This window comes from Protopterus annectens, chromosome 4.part1, assembly GCF_019279795.1.
Source record: "Protopterus annectens isolate FY-2018-M chromosome 4.part1, PAN1.0, whole genome shotgun sequence".
Taxonomy (NCBI): Eukaryota; Metazoa; Chordata; order Ceratodontiformes; family Protopteridae; genus Protopterus; species Protopterus annectens.
The window spans coordinates 570,247,494-570,268,107 of record NC_056734.1 but is presented as its reverse complement, the minus strand read 5'-3'; the positions used below and the strand labels follow the sequence as shown (position 1 = coordinate 570,268,107).

General features: G+C 41.7%; 1 protein-coding gene across 1 annotated transcript in view; it reads right to left on the bottom strand.

Moving 5' to 3' along the window:
- The window catches only part of ACTL6A (actin like 6A), a gene marked incomplete in the record, with an annotated part of 1,351,363 nt that overhangs the window by 704,860 nt on the left and 625,889 nt on the right, over positions 1 to 20,614 (bottom strand). The window contains 2 exon segments of the mRNA XM_044070379.1: positions 14,911 to 15,000; positions 15,088 to 15,194. Coding sequence (XP_043926314.1) covers positions 14,911 to 15,000; positions 15,088 to 15,194 — 197 coding nt within the window.

Sequence of the window (20,614 nt, the reverse complement as noted above, 5' to 3'; positions counted from 1 at the left end):
ATTCAAGAACAGAAATAGTATTAAAGCGCTTGAAAAAAATACCAGAAGTCAGAGCTCTAGTACAATAAGCCTCTATAGAAGGAAACCTCTTACCACGAAATGTATAACAAAAAGAAACAGCCTTTGAGGTCCAAGAGGAAATAGTTTGCTTGGATACAGCTAACCCTAGAGACCTAGGATTAAAAGAAAAACAACCGATCAGATTTTTAATACACAGTCTTATCCAAATAAAATCTGAGTTATCAATGCACATCAATAGTACGCAGCACCCTCCTAGTCAGATTGCATAGAGGGGAAAAAAGTAGGCAAATGAATAGACTGAATAAGTGACAACTCATTAACCACCCTGGGCACACAAGAAGGATTAATATGAGAGGACACCCTGTCCTTATGAAATATTTAAAAAGGAGTACAAGCTATAAGGGCTTGTGACTCAGACACCCAATCGGGCGCAAGTAAGAACTAACAAAAGAACAGTCTTCCAAGAACAATGTTGTAAGGAAGCTGAAGCAGCAGGCTCAAAGGCAGCCAGTCAACTTCTCCAAAACAAAATTAAGATCCCGTGGAGGAGGAACAGGCTTCGTGGGAGGTCTAATATGAAGGACACCTTTATGGAATTGTTTAGCCTCAAAACTAGAAGCTAAGGGAGGAGACAAAGACAGAAAAGCAGAGATAGCTGATAAGTGGTCCTTAATAGAAGGCCAAGCCAAACCAGCATTGAGCAACTCACACATACACACACACACACACACACACACACACACACGAGAACCAAAGGAACATCCACATTAAGTGGGTCCAGGTTACGAGAAAGACACCAAATACAAAACCTCTTCCATTTGGATAAGTAGGATTCCTTAGTAGCAGGTTTCCTGGCCACTTGCAGGACATTCATCACATCCCTCAGAAAAAAAAGGTGTATGTGGAATCAAAATAATATCCCCCACATTGTCAGTTGAAGAGTGGACAAGTGGAGATGGATGAGAGATCCCTTGTCTTGTGTCAGCAGAACCATCTTGTGACGTAACTTGTGGTGATTGCCCTTGGCTAAATGCAGAAGAGGGAGCCAATGCGGTCGTGGCCAAAAGGGAGTCACCAACAAGAATTTGGGAGCGTCCTGTTGAATTCTGAACAGGAATTTTGGAATGAAAGGAAGGGGAGGGAATGCATAAAGAAACACCCCCTTCCAAGGGAAAGGGAAGGCATTCACCTTCCCACCAGAGGACCTTGGACTCTGGCACAAAAAAAGAGGAAGTTGTTCAGAAGGGAGGCAAATAGATCTACTTGAGGATTACCCCACTAAAGGACAATATCCAGAAACACGTCCCTGTGAAGCATCCATTGACGGGATTGAGTTAAGGACCTGCTCAGAATGTCTGCCACAAATGTTTTGACCTGAAGGGATGTAAACTGCCTGATAACTGACAGTTCGATCCCATACCAGGAGTGCCAATCAGCCAAGAAGGTAAGATCTTGTTCCATCACTGTAGTATCGGTTGTGAATACCTTGAGAGACCCTGGAGAGAGAGGATAAAAAGCCTGAAGAGCCAGCATATAAGAGCTCTCATCTCTGACATTGATGTGCTCCTTCTGCTGAAGGGCGACCACACCCTCATACCTTTAGGGAGCCTAAAGATGCTACCCATCCCACATCTGAAGCATCTGTGAACAGTTTCTGAGGGGGAAGACTGTATTTAGAGAGAACTGCTGAATCCACCAATGAAGTTCATTCTTGAGAAAAGGAAGAAGAGGAACTACAAAGTCTTGAGGATGTGCATGTTGAAGTCAAACTTGACTTTAAAAACCACTGGAACTTTCTCAGATGAAGCATAGGAATGGTGGATGCCATGAAACCTAGAGCTCCCAGAAACTCTCTGGCTGTAATTGAGTCCAGAGGAAGAAGAGTTTGAAAGAAGGAAATGAGTCAAGGCCTTTGGAGGAGGCAGGGATGCCAGTATAGGCACCATGTGAATCCTGCAACCCAGAAAGACAATCTTTAGTCATCAGAGAGACTTTTTGAAATTTGTGAACCCCAGGGTCTGAAGAAGGCAAATGGCAAAACGAAGATTTTGCAAAAGGATCTCTGGAAAGGATGCCTGAATCAGCAGGTCGTCCAGGAAAGGAAATATTTGGTGAATACTCCTGGGGCAGTAGAAGGGCCAACAGGGCAAAGCAGAGAACTAAAAATGCCAGGAAGCAACAGAAAAACACAAAATCTTCTTGAAAAGGGGATGAACTGGAATATGAAGGTAAGCATCCTTTAGATACACAGACACCATATAGACCTGAGGGAGCAAGAGAGGAAAGAGAGTCTGAACAGGCAGCATCCGAAAGGTGGGCACCTTCAGAAAAGGTATTTAGATGAGACAGGTCTAGAACTGATCTTTAATTACCCTCTCTTCTGGGCACTAGAAACATTCTGGAATAAAGCCCCCTCCCACTGTGAGACACCGGAACCTCTTGAATAGCACCCTGAGTCAAAAGTTCTCAAAGAACCTCTGGGGAACAAGAAGTTGTTCCTGAGGAGGCAAAGGAACACCCATAAAAAGGGGGGTGGGATTTCCACACCACGAAATACCCCTGATGAATGATGGACAGAACCAAAGAATACAGAGTAATCTGAAGCCAAACAGGAAGAAAAAGAGAAAAAGGAATGTGGCTGGGAAGAGGCAGTCATACAGCACCTAGTTTATCAGGAAAGGAAGACTTCAGAGTCCCTGAAGTCTGAGTAGCCTTAGCAGGAGGAGCCCGCTTGCCAATCTTTTTGCCCTTAGTAGGAGGGTTATACTGCTGTGAACAAAGGCCGGCTTATTGGGATAAGTTCGCTGAAATTTAGGCAAAGGAGAGAGAAACATGTTTGACCTCCTGTAAGGCCCTTCCCCTTACCCTGAAGGGTCAAACAAACCAGCAGCTGTTTCCCCAAACAAATGTTTATCAACAGGACCATCCATCAACTTAGCCATGATATCACCAGGTAAAAGTTGAAGCCTTAGCCAAGAATACTGCCTCGTCACAGAGCCAAAAGCAGCAGACCTAGAAGAGGCATCTACTGCATCATAACTACATTTGATAGAATGATGAACCACTTGATAGGAAATCTCCAACAAGGAAAGGGCAGAAGTTTTACCCTCAGTCTAGGAGATCAGAAATAAGCTGACAAATGTGAGAAAGAGCCAACACATACCTGGACATATGGGTCTGATAATTAGTAGCCCTAAAAGCCAACGTAGCAGAGGTGTAAACCTTCTTACCTAGCTTTTCCATGGTTCTGCTGTTTTTATCAGAAGGCAATAACTTGGGTGAAGGAAACAATTGAGAAGGCTTGTCAGAGGCCACAGACACCACTGAGGGGTCAGCAACAGAACATTTGTACAAAAAGTTGCACCCCTCAGGAACCCTATAAAACCTATTAGGCTTCTTAGCTGCAAGGGGAAGAGAATAAGGAGCTTTAGAGACATTGGAAAAAGCATCCAATAACAGCTAAAACAGGAAAAATAGCAAAAGGTTTCAGACATTCCATCTGCAACAACTCATAGTACCTCTTAAGGAATCTGATACCAGAGCATAATCCCATTTAAAAAATTCCATCGTCCTGGTGATTGTCCCCCCAAATGAAATTTCTGCAAAGGGAGAATCAGGACTATTAGATTCCTCTTCCTCTGACCAACAGTGTAAAGGAGAAGAATTTTGGGAAGAGTAAGCAAGGAATTCCTCATCAGAACCAGACTCCTCCTCAAAGGAATCCTGTTCCCTGGGTCTTTTAACGGGAGTAAAGGACCTAGGGGGTGCAGGAACAGAAACCCCGTGAGGAGGTTTTAATGCCATTAAAGCATTAAACAAACCCAGAGTAAAGGCCTGCCACTCACTCTGTGGATCCTTAGGAGCAGGAGAAACAGATTTAGTTTTTTGCTTCTTTAAAGGAACATCCACACTATAAAACTTAGAAGGATCTGATCCAGACGTCATTCAATAACTATAGTAGGAACTTCTTCCCCATCTAAAATCTGCAGAACACCCCTAGGCCCCTCAGAAATAATTAACCATGGTCCCCCCTGAATGTCAGAAATGGATGCCTGCAAAGCCTCATTAGATGTGCACCGGCCAGGTCTTTGCCAGCCTCCAACCCAGTCACGGCAAAGGATTCCAATAAAGCCTGGCAAGCCTCCGGGTTCTCACTGATGTCGGCAGAAACTCCACACAGAGGCTGGACAGTGAAATATTCCAGTCTAAACCTTCTTTCCTAGCACCTGACCCACAGGGCGGGAAATTACTTCCATTATATCCTTAGCAAGAAGCTAAAGGCGCTGTTTAAGATTCAAAGAACTTTTACTACTAAGGGTTTTCGGTATGAAAGCCTGACAAATCAAACCGGTTTTATGGTCATGAGAAGCTCCTAGGCAAAAAAAGACACTTATTGTGGTGGCCTTTATGGGGAATCTGTCTTCCCCCACTGGCATTTACCATCCTGGATGATATCAACTCCCTGGAGCAACAAAAAAAGCAAAGAAAAAAAATAATGGGGTATTTATCTGCAAAGGTTCGGTACCAGGAAGATGAGATAGGCATTCAACTGGTGAACAAAAACTGCATTCAGACTGGCGGAAACGATACAAGAGTTCAGACCAACTATCTGAAGAGGAGTTCAGACTGGAGGCAAAGAAAGTTCTGAGGATGGTATGCTTGGAAGTCACCTTTATGCCCTATGCTACATGAGAGACACGTGTGTGACATTCTGCATACCTTAAAACAGTAGGGTTTGGTATACTGGCCAAACAAGCTTCCATGGCAGGGAATCCCATACATTAAGAACACTGCAACAGTGAATGTAAGGACATCACTAAAATCGCTGGATATAGCAGTTTCAATGATTCACAGTACTTTTGCTTTTTTTTTTCCTTGAACTACATCATTATGTTTTCTTGCATCTGTTTTTGAATGGTTAATACTGGGTAATCCCATCTAATGAAATCATTTTCGTGGTCATTAATGCTTAATAGTACATGTTTAAAATGCTTCTCTGCTGCTTCTACATTGCAACATTTGCACACTCGCCAATAGAACAAGCTTTACCATGTTACTGCCCCTTTCAGTATACAGGCCCTCAAACAGTGCTTCCTAAGAGTGGAAACTTTGGCAATGAATCAGTTAATATGCGCATATTTTAACAGTTTAATTAAAATTTACTATCCTGAGGCGGACATCCAATAGGCTTGCAAAGCGATGTCATGTTCAGAGTCAGCTTGGGTTCCTGTTTAAAGCCCATAAACTGCAATTCTATTTCCTTTACATAATGGAACTAAAAGTGAAAATAATACAGGATTATCTACTAAAGAGGTTGATGCATCTTTGAGCATTCCTCCCTTACTCAGATGTACAGCAACAAAAACCCCATGCAAAAACATTTTAAATGCTTCAAAGTGACTTTCTAGCACTGCTGTATTTTTCTGACAAATGCACTATTTTAGCAGCTGCAACACTTGCAATTACAGGTCTAAAAGAGTTGAATGGTAACAGAATCAGCATATTAATAGAAATGCATTTGGACCATCTAACACGGACGCTCATATTCTGATAACAATGGAGGTGGGTTCACCTTATGTTTTCCTTTCTTCCCTGGGTCTTTGCAGCTACCAAAGGTTCATGTGTTCTCAGCATAAAAGCATATATGCACTGATTTAAGTGCTTTAAGGCCCCCGTTGCTGCTCACCTGGTTCTGAAGTCGCACCATATAAAGCTTTAGCAAACAGTCTGCAACAAAAGGAAGCCTCACAACAGCATGAGTACTAGTATTAAGTTTTATTAAGGTAGAAACCTTCAGTGGCACTTTTTTTATAACATCTATTTCACATTCATATTTTAACTTGCAACAGGATTTCACACAAGTAAAATTAGTCTACATAACCATTTAAAAGTTCAATCATATATACATTTCTCATCACTTTTTCCAGTTTTAATCAGTTTGCTCATTCTTATCTAATCTTTGCCAGAGATCTTACAGCATTACTCCTCATGAGCATTAATTTCCACTTATTTGAATGCGATTTACTCTTCTCACCTCCAGCTCTTTCATTTATTTCATAACATTCAATGCCTTTTCCATGTCTGGCTTACTATTTTATTTAAATGTTCTTGCAATTGCTTTTTTTTTTTTTTTTTTTGGCTGCCATTATCATTAATTTTAGTATAGCGTTAATGTGTTTTGGCATTTGTAGTCCTAAGCTTCAGCTTAAAATAAACAAGTAAAATTTAGGAAAAAAAAATCTTTGCAGTATTTGCTCTCCTAGCACTCAATAGGATGCTTTGTAAGGAGGTTTTACATTCAATCAGGTCAGAGTATTCCCCATTTCCTCTCTTCCCCTTCACATCTACAAACTACTCTCTACTTATTTAAAAAAGTCTTACGGAGTCTAGTTGAAGTGTAAAAATACCTATGCAGGCAAATATCCTAAACCTTCAGAATTATGCTGCACCCTAGGGGGCTCTGCAAATTTCTTCCTCACACAACCTGTCTTCTCATCTGTTTTAACCCTTCTTACAGTTGTCATATGATGTTTTATATGCCCTGCTGATTCTTTTTCCAATTAGCATTCTCTGTTCTTGATTCTGCCATAAACTACCAACGTAAGCATTTCACTTGCTACCTCCTCCCGTTTTCTCTTCTTTAATACTCAAAAAAACTTGATAAAGTAAACAACCCCAAATGTGCAACAATTTGCTTCATCCCATTCTATTAAATTTTCCTGCAAAGCTTATGTGCTCTCCAAATCTCGACTACTTAGCTAGTTTTCTCCAATTAAATCAAGCTCCTCCTTGCCCATTTTCTATGTCTTCACTTTCAGATATTCCTAAGGCAAGCACTCTTTTCTCCAATCTCTCACTTGTCTGATTTTTACAATGTTTTCTGCCACTTACATACATATTGTAAAGTGTAAAACTGCTGACAATCTCCTTAAAGACACAAGTCCAAAAGACTAACCTCTCCATCACTAATACTCCCCCAATGTATAATTTTCTATTCAGATCTAGGACTGTCTGTATATGTTACATATACCAGCCTCAACTGTGTAATCTTGAAGCATCCCATCAAGTCTAACTCTAAATTTACCTTGCTCTAAGGGGAGGGTTATAGCTTGCCCCATCTCAAACTCTCTCAGCTGTATTAATTGCAAACCAAAACTTCTCAGCTTGACAGAGGTAAAAGAACAGTGGAAATTCCAGCCTGGTTCATCTACATTAACTCAACCTGTCAGAAAAAATTCTTACACCTTAATTCCTGTATCTAAATTTTCATTCAGTCTCTCTACTAATGCATCCATCTTTTTTTAGGAAGTGCAAATACTGTCATTATCCTGCTCAAAGTCCCAGCAGACCGTAACGAATGCTTTCTCTGTAATCCAGACTATCAATAATGCTGTATTCTTGTATTTAGCTTTCTACTTTACCTTTTTGCAAACTTATAATGATGGGCCTCTCCCTTCCACATAATCCACACTGATCAACATCAATTTTGGCAATATTTGTGCATTCTTTTTAACCAATGCTAACATGAACCCCTTGCAATCATGATTCATAAGTGTAATTAGTCTATATGAGGCAGGGTCCAGAGGGGGCTCTCCCTCTTTGGCAGAAATGCCACAACTACCTTTTTTCAGGAAGTAGACTCCTCTCCTCACTTAAAATAATACTGAACAATTCCTTCCAAATCTTAACCGTTTTTTTTTTTTTTTACCTCCTAACATTCAAATTCCTACAGTTTGCCAGCAATTCCTGTAGATTCTTCTTTTGATTGACTATACAATCACACTTCATTCCCTTTTCTATCGCCACTGTTAACTGCTCAGCCTTCACATTCCAAGTGTTGGATAATCTTCCATTAATATTTCCACTTACCCCTTCTCCTGACTTTTAAGGTCATCAGCTTCATGTAGATAATCATAAAATCTCCTAATCATCTCCAATAGCTCAAGATCTCTGATTAATCTTTTCCAGAGGTCCTTGAGTTTAACTACTGATCTTTCTAGCTTCTGTTACACAACTGTTTGGGTTCAACTTCTGTGCTCCGGGACTATTAATCTAAAATATAGATGCTTAACAGCAATACTTCTATTATCATGAATGCAATCCAGGTATTCATTTAATTTTTTCCATTATTAGAAGGCATCTATTATCTGCTGTGGTGCAGCAGTAGCGTTGTTGCCTCTCAGCAAGAGGTTGTCCCGTTCAATTCTCGGCTGGAGTGCGGGGGAGTGCCTTCTGTGTGGAGTCTGCATGTCCTCCCCGCGGTTGGGTGGGCATTCGAAAGACCTGCGTAAATGGGAGTGCCTTCGTTGAATGTTGAACGTCGAGATGGCACCTTGGCATTAGTCAAAATCTACTGCCAATCATTAGCGGACCGGAGCTCGCTGTGGCGACCCCTAACTGGGAAAAGCCGAAAGACAACAACAGTAGAAGGCATCTATTATTCTTTGTAAGTTTCTCTTCCTTTTTTGTAGTAACTATCTATGCTAATTCATCTAAATACCAATTTCCTGAATGTTCTTCTCCCTTATTTCTCTGGCACTTTTAAATTTGAATTTCATCCTCTCATGGGAATTAGCTTTGCCTACTGAATGTCTATTTACAAAATATATCATGCCTCCTGAACCTGGTGGATTTCTTTGAAACAGTTACTCAGGCTATAGATAAGGGAAAGGAGGTTCACACGGCTTACCTTGACCTTGCTAAAGCATTTGACACCATTCCCCATTCAGGTATTATTGATAAGCTAACCAGCCTGGGCATAAGCCCTTACGTCACAAGATGGATCGCAAACTGGCTCTCAGACAGATCCCATAAAGTAAGAGTAGCGGGATCTATGTCCGAATCCAGACCAGTAACGAGTGGTGTGCCTCAGGGTTCTGTCCTGGGGCCCCTCCTGTTTGGCATACACTTCTCAGAAGTACAGGCAAACACGGAAGGGCTGTGGCTGACTAAGTTTGCGGACGACTGCAAACTGGGTGCTATAATAGAGTCTCCGGCCAACATGGAGATCCTCCAGAAGGGCCTAAATGAGACTGATGCATGGTGTCAAAGCCATGGTCTCAAGCTAAATGCAAAAAAATGCGTAGTAATCCCCTTTGGAAAAAAACAGAGTACCCGCAAACTACAACACAGGAAGTAATCCCCTGAAATCTGAAGTAGAAATAAGGGATCTAGGGACCCAAGTAGATAGCTTTCCTTTGATAACCATGTTGCCAAAGTGGTTAGAAAAACCTTCTATGTGACCCATCTGATCACGAAAGGATTCGCATCAAGATCTAAGGATGTAATGGTGCCCCTCTACTCTTCCCTCATCAGACCCATTATTGAGTACAATGCACCAATTGGAATGTACCTGGCTAGACATCTCCAGCAGCTGGAGAGACCACAGAGGTACCTAACCAAGAGGATTACTGGCCTCAAACAGTTGCCCTATGCAGCACGATTGAAAAAGCTAAGACTGTTCTCTGTTGCATACCGCTTTTTCAGAGGCGATCTCTGTCTAACATACAGAGCCATGTCCAACCCAGAATTATTGAACATGCTCCATCTTAGCAAAACCAAATCTACTCGAGCTACACGCTCTAGGGATATAAACCTCAACACAATAATGAATAGAACATGCCGGAGGGATAGATTCCCTTCACAGAGACTTCCCTTACTATGGAACAGGGTCCCGATCTACATAAGACAGAGCCCCTCACTATCACTCTTCAAGAGGAACCTTGATGAGTGGATGGGTAACAAAGTTCACACCGGTGATCACACCAACAGCACTACTAGATAGGGGCCAAGGGTACTAGCTGCTAGTACAAGGGTCTAGGGAACTACTAAAGGGGCGGTGAATACCGCACAACGTGGCTGGGCTAATATATGCCTTCGGGCAGATAGCCCAGTACCATCCTATATATATATATATATATATATATATATATATATATATATATACATACATACACACACATACGGATTCTTATTTTATTTTTATTTTACATTTGTTAACCAGAAGAGTCCGACTAGATACATGTCCATTTTCAGCGGAGGCCCGGGGAGAAAAGCTCCACATGTACATAAAAAGTGTAAATACACAGGCATGCTTATACTGAAATTTAACAGGACTGTAAGTTTATTTAATGAAATATTTAAACATTTTGTTTTCAAGAGAAGGCTTAAAGATGTTAGTTGAGAAGGCAAGTAGTTGGAGATTACATATTAAAAGGGGAACAAAATAGCCTTAGAGTGGCTAGCACACAAGATTCCATCCTTATATTTAAATCTTATTGGTTGCTGAGAAGCGTATTAAATCTGGATAGTAAAAGGCTCAGATTATTATTCTTCTAGGTCGTTTCCCCTATATGAATTGTGCTTTGAATGGGGTTAGTTTGGGCCATAGCCAATGTGTTTTTAGGTGTTTCTTTAGGAATATTTTGAATTGGGATAAGAAGGATATAGTAGTAAGATCTGCAGGGAGTAAGTTCCATTTTTTACCAGCAGAGTTGGAGAATAGTGATTCTCCTGCTGAGTTGTTGGCTTTAGCAGTTTGTACTAGCATTCTGTTGTATGTGTACACACACATGCATACACACACACACATGCATACACACACACACATGCATACACACACACACATGCATACACACACACACACACATGCATACACACACACACACACACATGCATACACACACACACGCATACACACACACATATACACAAAGTAAGGAAATGTCATTTGTCCTCCCTGTATCCCCAAGTTTGTCATTAAGGGGACATGATCAGACAGTTATTGGGAAGTCCCAAACTTTTCAATCAAATAAACATGCTCCCGTGATCTGCAATTTCTATTCAGTCTTACCCAACTGCTATTATCTTGAGGAATAATATGTATATATAGTCTATCAGGTTCCAAAAATATCTTTCATTCTTTCTTGAAATGTTTGAGATTCCCAGGGTCCATCATGACTCATCTGGGGCATGCTCTTTTGTACAACAGCAGCCCTGTATGTGCTCTTGTCAAAATGAGGGGTAGAAACTTTTACATGATTAGCATTCTGAATTTGAGTACTACCCCACACGTGAATCTTGGAGAAAAATAATGTGTTTCCATTTCCCTTCCTTTCTTGGGACTAAGATGCTAGAGTAAAACCCTGTGCCAGTTTTTCAGGTGGAGTTTGCTGGATGGAGCCTTGCTGTAAGAGAGCCTCTATGAGGGGTGGAATCAAGTTTCACTGTTTGGGGGTGCCTAGAAACTGTTTAAGTTTATCAAATGTGCTTCTGGAGATGAAGTTAGTTTGATCTAAATGAATCAAAGCTGGTAGAAGGGGGACCTAATCTTTTCACCTGTATATCCATAAACTATTTAGTCATGGTTTAAAATTGAAACAGGCCTATAACAGCCTACCACAGTTGAATCTTTTTCCAGGCTTCAATAATAGGTGGGTGCCCCATTTCTAATACTGTATATGCCACATTTGTAAAGTTTTGATCAAACGTGGTGTTACCCAAACACAATTTCTAATGGCAGGCTGTCTAGCCCCAACGCATTCCCCCTGGCTTCATCCTTCAAAGCTATAGAAACTTCCTCAGTAATGACTGGATACACCAGTGTGGAATGCTGAGGGATACTGTCTGTCTGTAACCATAAATCAACCAAGAATCCACTAATCTTGCTAAGTCAGCTTTGACAGAATGCCTCAGCAGCATACAGCTTATGGTACATTCTCAAATATTGCAAAACATGTCCAAGGGAGAAATCCACCAAAACCCTCAGTAAGCAAGTGTCTAATCCTATGGATTGGCCTCTCTGAAATCTACTGCTTTGATTTTATGGTCAAATTGTCTCAATGATCTAGGGACTGACAAAGCTTAAAGTGCAAGATTTTTAACAACTTTAGAGCTTTATCCACACACGGTAAGCAGTCAGGACCTCATGCCTTATCCTTGACAGTAAGCAGTCACCTCACGCCTTATCCTTGACAGTATTAAGTATAAATTAATGGTAAATTTGACATTCAGTACTCTCCAAGACCTAGGCAATAACCCACTAATGAAAAACCTTGCACACTACATCTCAGAAGTAGACATGTCCTACACCTCCACGTTAGGAATTCAATACACCATCATTCACAAACTAGAGTTCTACTAAAACACAAAACAAACAATACAAATAAGAAGAAAGAATCCACAAATGGACTACTTCATCTGACCTGCTCATCGGTCACAATCCTAGATCAATGAATCTATGAATACAGTTTCTGACAGCATTCATGAATACTGCAAGAAGGAACTAAGGACGTCAGCAACTGATTCAACCTACATACAGAAATATGTGAATATCAGAGGTAAGGAAGGTCAGCTTTGAAAGCCAAGCTGAATGTTAGGTCTCAACCTGCAGAAGAGCTCCCTTACAATGATGACTGCAACAGTGATCCACATGAACAAAAATCTACAATTGTCATAACCATTCCTAACATATAGAAAGAGACTAAAAGCTTAACCAAGAGATAAAAGAGACGCTTCTAGTCATGTCCCCAAGTAAAGTTGCACTGCACCAAAAGGTATTACACAAAAATTATCAGACAATAGCCCTATTTAAAAAATTCAAGATATGTAAAACTGATGAAGACACTAGCCACATAAGTACAGCGTAAAGAAAGTGATTATGATGCTAAAGAATTAAAACTGCATTTGTCAAGGTCAACAGAAAAGCACTGCTTGTTGTAAAAGCCCATGATATCATTAGTATGCAGTTAAGGATAATCTTCAGTAAAAATGATTACTGCACCCAAGCATAGTACTGTAATACAGCACATTTTGCAATTATAAACATATACATGTACACAAACAAGTCAACGCCCAACTACTAGACAGCAATCAGAATTAAAGACCTCATGGAAGTTGGAAGCACATCCATCAGGTTTGTACCATCTTGAGCATCCTGATGTACAAGCAAATACTACTATAACCAAAGCAAAAATGGGCATGATGTTAAGCTCCTCCCTATTAGACTAGTTTGTAAGGTATGGGGGGATCAGAGGGACATTTCTGAAATGTACTCACTCAAAGAAGTGACAAAGGCTCCCCTAAGCTTCTCCGGCCTTCTGATGGTGCTTCTGTAAAACTCAAAGGATGTGCAAGACTCTCCCATAATCCCTATGTAAGAAGCTTAAAAACCACCACCATCCTGATAAGTGAGGATGGCTGGAAGTCTCTCCATTTGATGTCTGCATTTGGTCAGGTTGAAATACTCCCTCCACTCCACTACAAAACAGAGGAAATGCTTATGCAGTTCTTGGATTATTTCATCAACATATAGTCACTTAGAATGCTTTGTTGCACAAGATGTCAAATGCAGGAACTTTGTCAAAAAATCAGAACTGACTAACTGCGCAAGTGACAAAATGGCAGGCCCAAAGGCTAGCCATGTGACCTCGTACTACACACAAAAAGCACTCGAGGAAAAATACAGACTACAATGGAAGAAGGGATGAACTCAATCCACCAAAAGAATACGACAGATAAGATTATTCAATGCAATGTAAAGCTACAATATGGAAAAAAAATATTCTGATTTCCCTATGCTAAATATGTATCCCCCTCCACCTTCCTCCTCCTCACGTATTAACAATTCCCTCCAGATAACTACAAGAGCTACCTGTTAAATTCCTTATCCCCTGATAACCACATGGTCTCTCACTTACTAAAGACAGCAGTCTTCCAACAGTGGAAAAGTCCATCTTACTTCCCTCCAAAATTTATGCATGACCTCTTAAGTATAGTACTCCTTCAGACACTTTCTTCATATATCCTTCCTACCCAAAGATTTTGGGAAGTACCACATCAGAACCCATAAGCTTTCAGTTTAATCTGACCTTCCTTTTTCTATCATATTTTGATAAAAAGCACACTCTTTTTTGGTGCTGGCCATCTTAAAATTTGTCCTCAGATAAAAGTCCTTAATTCTAATTAAACTGGTTTATAGTGGTTTACCCACCTCAGAACGTCTCTTGATTCTATGACAGGTTTTACTAAACTGACTGAAATTCCGTCCTCCCACCCCTCAGTTACCTGTCCCCCACTTCACATAATTTACACAAAGCTCTCATTTCCTTATTTATCTGTCCCCCACTTCACATAATTTACACAAAGCTCTCATTTCCTTATTTATCTGTCCCCCACTTCACATAATTTACACAAAGCTCGCATTTCCTTATTTATCTGTCCCCCACTTCACATAATTTACACAAAGCTCTCATTTCCTTATTTTTTTTCTTTTGTCAAGGTTTTCAAGTTACTTAACTTGATTCCACTAGCCTATTAGCCCTCTCCACCTACTGCTACTTATCAGGCTTTACGCCTAAACCACAGCTGGTGACAGGCAGCAATTCCAATTCAATGATTAGATACAAGACTAGACTCCGATTCATGGTTTTAATGGTTTCTGACAATTGGCTCATGGGTTAAGCTGCTGCCTGGACATTCTGAAATTTCACCTCCCCTCCTCTTACGCATTTCTAAGATGTATACTGTAGTCGCAAAGTATATGGTTTCTTCTCATGATTATTTATGCTCCAATTAATGTAAGTATTCTTAGTAAGTATAACTGTACCCCTACCTACTTACAACTTTATGAATAATGTCTTGTCTAGAAGTATTTAACTTTATTACTACTCTACTACAAATAGAACTTTAAATGCCATATCATGGTACTAGGTTGGTATGACAAGGAATCAAACACCAGTTCACCTACCTAGTTGCCAAACTTCTATACCAAGATAACACCCGTACAGAGGACAAATGAAAACACAGTTGAACTGCAAAGTTACTGAAGGGCTGTAACACTGCACCCAGCAAATATAAATAAGTACCTTGCTGAGAAGGTAAGTTGCTTACATTACACATGTAGTTATGCCAAGACCGTGTGATTTGGGGTAATTTTTCTTTCTTCTTCCAATTGGCTGGTGATCCTTCACGTACAGCTTCCTGCGATTGCAAACACAGAAATCAGTGCACATGTTTCCCCTTATTAATATATTCAGCTTTAATTAGCTTTTTATTATTTCTCCTCACCTTTGATGCAATCATATACGGAGGAAATATTTCAACATTCATTTCCTGAAACAATTCTCTGCACTGCATACTGATGAAATCTCCTGCAAGGGGTGATTTTACAATACCTGAAATAAGAATATAGACAAAGCCGAACTGAAATCATGCAAAACTACAGGACACCAAACACTAGAAAATATCAGCCCAAAACTACAAATATCAATTTACAACTTATGCAGTCTAGTACATAGCTAACAAAGGTTCACCACTTTCTTATGGAGAGCTGTGTGTGCAGGAGGCACTGAGGTATGCCTCTGGGCTGCTGATAATGCCCATTTGATTAAGGTAGCACAATATGGAGCAAGAACATATCAAGGTTCATTTGCTTATGACACATTTCTTATGCAGTCAAGGGTTGCAAGGTGCAAGATGGAGGTGTCAGCATGACACTTGTATTTAAAAGTTGTCTTACCATAACTTGGCATCTGTGTTGTCTTCCTTCCTTCATCCTCACAATAGGGTCTCAAACCTAACCCTTGGATCCGGCTCGACGACATTCCACAGACCTGGATCTGTCAAGCTCCTCCCTCATACCCACAATGCCCTTTATTCACCCAACTACCTCAGATCAAGTTCACCAAACTCAGACATGCCACATTCAAAGCCCGGCAGAAAAGGCTCAGACACAGCACATTACAGTCCCTAGATTATCCAGGTTCCTTAAGAAGAAAGGGTAGGGGGATTGTCGGGTGAGAATGAATGAAGGACAACACAGATGCCAAGTTATGGTAAGTCGTAACTTTTTAATCTGATGTTGTCTCCTCCATTCCTCCTCACGATAGGGTCAAAGTCCCCAGATAAGTCAACCCTGGATGGCCCTCATGGAAAGATATGCCGCAGCACCATCAAACCAAAGGAGGCCCTGCTCCTGGAAATAAAATCCAACTTGTAATGTGACATAAAGGTGTGATTACTACACCTTGAAGCTGTCCCACAAATGTCATCAATAGAGGTTCCAGAATAGAAAGCAGAGGAAGTAGCCATAGCTCTGGTAGAATGTGTCTTAGGAGGTTTACGTAACTCCAATCCTTTGGATGAATAAATTAAAGAAATGCAGTCTGAAATCCATTTTGTCAAGGTAATTTTCGATACCGCTTGTCCAAGCCTATTAGAAGAGAAAGCTATAAAAAGCTAATCAGACTTTGCGTTGTTTGGTCCTGTGTACATAAAAACGGAGTTGTCTATAAATGGCTAGAAGATGAAAATACTTCCCTTTGTTAGAGAAATTGAGAAAGAACACCGGCAGTTGTATGGACTGACTGATATTGTTCTCTGTAGCTACTTTAGGCATAAAGGATGGATTAGTGCATAAGGACACTATCTTTATGGAACAGAATGCAAGGAGGTTTAGAGGATAAAGCTTGAAGCGCAGAAATCCTCTAAGTGGAAGCAACAGTCACGAAGAAGGCGGTCTTCCAAGACAGAAATTTCATGTCACAACTCGCTGCTAGTTCAAAGGGTCCCTGTGTCAATGCCTGCAGTACAATAGTAAGGTCTCATGGGGAGGAAGGATCCCTAATTGGGGGCCTTAAGAACACAACTTTCATGAAGGATTTATACAGTTTGAATGTAAACAAAGAAAGTGACCGACTTCCTGCGTGAAAATTGGAAATAGCAGCTAACTGCAACTTGATAGTAGAGAAACTAGCACCCTCACCGAAAAGGGTACTGAGAAACAGTAACACATCTGACACAGGTGCTGAGAAGGAGGTCGATGTTCCTGTATGTGGCCCAGACAACAAATCTCTTCTACGTACTACTGTAAACTTTCTAGGTGGAAGTCTTTTGTTATGACAGAATAATTTTTCGGACTGGGACTGAAGCTTGGACAGTCTCATTAAGGATGAAAGTGGAGAAACCAAACGGTCAATATGAGGGTTCAAAGATTTGGATGTTGCATCCCTGATGGATGAGAAATGAGGAGTGGGCTCCAGTATGCAAGGAGAATAATTTAGATGAGACCAGAGGAAGGGGAACCACATATCTGACAAGGCCAGAAGGGGGCAATGAGGATGACTGAGCTCTTCAACCTGCCTGTCTTCTGAAGAAACTTGGGGATGAGCGGAAGAGGAGGGAAAGCATACAAGATACCCAGAAGCCAATCGTGGACTAGAGCATCCCTCGGTTTCTCCACGGAGGAGGGATCAGATCAAAGAACTTGCTGCATTTGTTGTTGTGGGGAGAGGCAAAGGGGTTGCAGCAAGGCTGACCCCAACTGTTGAATATCATGTTTGCTACTGACTGGTTGAGGACAACTCGTGCAGAGCAATCTGCTGAGTAGCCAGATCACTGGTTTCCCCCATGATATACATTGCAATTAGAAGGCGATCTGAAGATATCGCCCACTCCCACACTCTCATGACTTCCCTGCACAGGGGAAAAGAACAGGTTTCTCCTTCCTTGTTGATGTACTGGACAACTGACATGTCAGTGTGTATCGCAATAGTCCCCAAAGGCAGAACGTCCTGAAAGGCTTGCAACGTTAGGAGGACAGCTCATCTCTTGGACACCGATGTGCAACTTGGTCTTGTGAGGAGACCACATGCCTTGGACCATCTTTCCATTGTAATGCCCCCCACCCGAACTAGGAAACATCTGTGATCATGGTGGCTATCGGGGGGGGGGGGGTTGTTCACAAATGGTCTGCTGAGAATAACATTGTCTGACTCCACCAACTGATATGAGGCCTGCAGATGGGAATCAATCTGATGGAAAGGGACAAGGGCTGAAACATGATGGGCCACTGATTGGCTAGCATCCACATGAAAAAAACAGGCTAGGGTAACTAACAGAATGGCTGTAGACATGGACCCTAGGACCTGCAGGATCAATTGAACCATAGGGGATTGTAGGGCTAACAGCTGCTGTACATAATTCCTCAGAGTGGCTACTCCACGTAGAAGAGAAGCTATCTGATCCCTAGTGTTGAAATGTGTACCTATGAACTCTAGATACTGAACCGGTGATGCCCACGGAGTGCGCTAACCGGAGTAGTCCCTGGTGTGGCTTAGTCTATGCCTTGTGCGAGTGGTTAGAAGCCAACCGTCTAAATACTGAATCACTTGGAATCCTTTGAGCCTCAGGTGAGTGGGTACCACTGCCATGCATTTGGAGAACACTGGGGGGGGGGGGGTGAGTCCAAAGGGCAGCGCTATGAACGGGTGGTGACTGGCTCCCAGCCGGAAATGCAGGTATCTCCTGGAGTGCCTACCCTGATGCGATAGTATCTGTCCTTGAGATCTATCGAGCACATCTAGTCATCCTTGTGCAAAAGTGGCAGAATGGATTGAACTACAACCATTCGGAATCTCTCCTTTGCATATTCATTTAACCTGCTGAGATCCAGAATGGGTCTTAGGTCTGGTCTTTTTCGGCACCAAAAAGTGGGAGTAGTTTCTGAATCCTCTCTGCTCAGTCAGTACCTCCTGTATAATACTCAGCTGTTGAATTACCTGTGCTGCCTGTTCCCATTGACTGGGTGGAGCATCAGGAAGGCTTTTGGAGTTCGGAGGTGAAAGAGGAAAGGGAATACAATAACCTCTGAATATTACGCTTAGCACCCAATGGTTTTGAGTCAATTGGGTCCAGGGTGCAAAGCTAATTATCCCCCCCGACTGCCTCCTGAGACAGAGTTGGGCAGCACTTCAGGAGCGCTGGTAGGGCTTATCGGGAGGGAGTTCCCTAAAGCCTTGGTTCTACGGACCCCCTCTGCCTCTGGGATGGGGTCTATCATCAAATCCTCACCCTCTGCCTCTAGAGGAGGCTTCACCATGTGGGTCCTGGAAAGGCCTTTGGGACTTCTGGAACCACATTTTCCCCCCACACTGGTTCCTGGAAAAGAACCTCTAGGGGGTAGAAAACTTGATTCCAACTGCAGAAAGGGTCTTCCTGTCCTTCTTGCTGCGTGTAAGAGTGTCTCTGACGGCCCAAAAAGAGAGGAGCCATCGTAAGGGGTGTGACACCCGTGCCCTGGCCCAGCAATCAAGGAGCCTCAATCCTCACCACTAACACCAGTGCGGGGTGTCTCATATGAGGAAAGGATAACTAATACACACAGTAAAGTGCAAGTTCTCCGAAGAGCACACAGAGATCAGTCAGTCCAGGGCTGGTTGCTCCCTTGCTCTCCAGGTCCCCAATAAGACTCCCCATTGGCACAGCTATAGGTTCCAGATCTCAGCCTAGGGGCAAGCTAAAACCTCCAGCACCCTCTCTGCCCAACCAGTGCTTCGTGTCCCTGCCCAAGTAGCTGACACACACACACACACACACTTTGAGAAAAGTTTATACAACCACACAGACACTCTCGGGAAAGGCTGGCACAGGTTCTCCTGCTGTTCCCCTTTGACCCAAACTATACGGTAGAAATCACTGCCACCACCCAGCTAATATTTATCAGCTACTCAAAGGCGCTTAAAAGGGTGTCCAATTACTGTGTAATATTATCCAATTGGTAAGTGTGACTAAACAGTCAAGGCTTATTAGAGTGACTTGGTACAGGATCACTATATACATGCAATGTACTCTAGAGCTTAAATTATCTCTACACAAAACAGCCACAGTTAAAAGGGTTTAAAATATTTAATAAATAAGCAAAACACAAGACAATACTTTTTACTACACAGTGCTAGTTGAGTTCAGAGATCACAGAGAAATTCTTAAAATGATTTAGTACAGTTCTGACATCACAGAAAAACAGTCTAATCTTTCTAGTTGCTAGCTATTTCTAAGAGAAAACACAAGTCTAAGATAAACTTACATATAGAGCAAAGGCAGACTGCTGATGAGTTGGATGGTCAAGACAAAATGCTTAATGCTCTCTGATTCTCTTGGTTTTTAAAATCACATTCCTGGTTCACAATACATCATTCTTCATGCTTCCCTGGGTTTCCAAGGCTAACAGGCTACATTCTTTAGTAAGCTCACATCAGATCAGGAAGCAAAGCCATTAAGGACATTTATGCAGGTAAATTCTGGCCATTACTCTGGCCTTAAAACAATAGCAAGAATTCCTTCATCTAGACAGTCTGGAGCCAACTTTAAAGATCAAAGACTGTCATAAAATGCTTGACTTAGCTTCCTTACAGCAGAGTGCACTGCTGTTATATTTTTGCAGTTCAACACGTAACACTTTTTTACCATTTAAGACAAGCCTGTGGTTTACATTAATATTTACAGATGACAGAATTATCTATAAAATTCTCTCTGGCTAGGCTGGCAGCCTTCATCTATTTTCACCCAATCTTCACAAGGGGCATTGACAAACAATGCCTTAAATGGCTCAGCAAAATCGCATAGCCTCATCCAGGCATCCCTCCTTACGAAAAGGCCTGAACCAGCTGCTTGTAATGTGCTCTCCATGGTATGGGAGATTAACCTCATGGAAGAGCTGACGATAGATGAAAGAGTGGTCAGCTTGGGAGAAACTTTATTAAATTCCTCCACAGGCATGGACTCCTAGACAAGCTGACAGTTCTTTGATCAGGTCCCG